Source organism: Morus notabilis, unplaced genomic scaffold, assembly GCF_000414095.1.
Source record: "Morus notabilis unplaced genomic scaffold, ASM41409v2 C11427241, whole genome shotgun sequence".
Taxonomy (NCBI): Eukaryota; Viridiplantae; Streptophyta; class Magnoliopsida; order Rosales; family Moraceae; genus Morus; species Morus notabilis.
The window spans coordinates 1-1,612 of NW_010387232.1; the positions used below are offsets into that span (position 1 = coordinate 1).

General features: G+C 41.1%; 1 protein-coding gene across 1 annotated transcript; it reads left to right on the forward strand.

Annotated features, from left to right (window-relative positions):
- Positions 1–84: 84 nt before the first annotated feature.
- On the forward strand, positions 85–1,193 carry LOC112095207 (the record flags this gene model as incomplete). The annotated part of the gene is made up of 2 exons (XM_024176888.1): positions 85–909; positions 1,039–1,193. Coding segments are annotated over exons 1-2 (408 nt in total), but the record flags the coding sequence as incomplete, so codon positions are not given.
- Between the last annotated feature and the right edge of the window lie 419 nt (positions 1,194–1,612).

Genomic DNA, 1,612 nt, shown 5'->3' on the forward strand with positions numbered 1-1,612 from the left:
GCCCTAAATCATCACAGTGGGTCCCGGCCAAATTCCACTGTTTATAAAGGCTCTCTCTCAATTCTCCTGTAGAGTAGACGCAAACCCCAGGTGGGTTTTGCAGATCCAACACGTCTCCAAACAAAATTCCACCATTATTAACGATGATAATGATGTCGTAATATACACACACACACCCACACCCACACTCACACCAAACATTTCTCAATCCACACTCTCTCTCATAACTCATTTTCCAAAAAAAAAATAAAAAGAACCCCCTTTGAAAGTTTTGGTTCAGTTCTCCATAATTGGACCAGAAGTAGCACTAATACTCGGTGTTAATTTAGTTCTGGGTCTCTCTCTGCCTCTTTGTCACATCCCTTCCTTTTCTTGACGTGCGTCGGTGAACGTGAAACAGAGAAAAAAAGAAAACAAAGAAAAGAAAAGAAAGAGAAGAGAAGAGATCATTTAATGGCTGAAGTTAAGGACCTTCCCTAATAATTTATATTATATAGATCACCTCGATATACTCTCTCCCCATTCCCATCAACATCGTCACTAGCTCTTGCCCATAACTCTATTTAATCCAAGAAACAGAGCATTAGTGGGTTTTATAAGAAGAAGGGGCAGTAGTAGTGAAAATCACAGAATAACATTGGTTTTGATCTGAGAATATGGGAAACTGCCAGGCGGCGGAGGCGGCGACGGTGGTGATTCAGCACCCGGGGAATGCGAAGATCGAGAGGATTTACTGGTCGGTGAGCGCCAACGAGGTGATGACGAAGAACCCCGGGCATTACGTGGCTCTGGTTGTTACGTCGCCGACAATGAAGACGGAGAAGGGTACGCCATTGAAGCAGCTCAAGCTTCTCCGCCCCGACGACACGCTCCTCATCGGCCACGTCTATCGCCTCGTCAGTTTCGAAGGTAGTAGTACTTCATGCGATTAATCAACCTTTTTAGTTGCATGACATGTCGTTTGAGCTTTGGTTAATTGATGTTTGATTTAATCGCATTTTTTTCTTTTTTAAATGTTTGGGTGGAGTGTGGGAGTAGATGTATTGAAGGAGTTCGCAGCCAAAAAGTGCGTGAAACTGGGGAGGTTGCTGAAGGAAAGAGGAGGGCTTGGCCTCGACTTGAGGAAGAAAGACTCATCGGATGTTGGTCCCACTAGTCGGAGTCTCAAACCTGATAACTGCAATTCCTTCAAGGTAATTTCTCTTTTTTATTCAAATTCTGTGAAAGAATCGTTAAGAGAAACTTTAAACGCGTAAATTAAACGGGTTTTAATAGTTTTGATGTGTTCATCATGTAACAAATTGGTGTGAATTGATTAGGTAAATTTGTTGGGAAATTTTGGACATTTGATCATGTAGCATTAAAGAACATGCTAAACACTAATCATGAGGTGCTAGATTTTGTTTGTTTCTTTGTGTGTGTTATCTTCTTGGGTAAATTTAGATGGGTATATAGATAGTGCGTCTTTTCTGGTTCTCTGAGAGGTGTCTTCATCCTTTTGCTATTTGTCATCTCATCGCATAAAAGCATCTGTAGGGTCCCCAAACCCAGTAGTTACAATAAACAGTTAAATTGTTTAAACAAATAAAAAGAAGAAGAAGAAGAAGAAGAA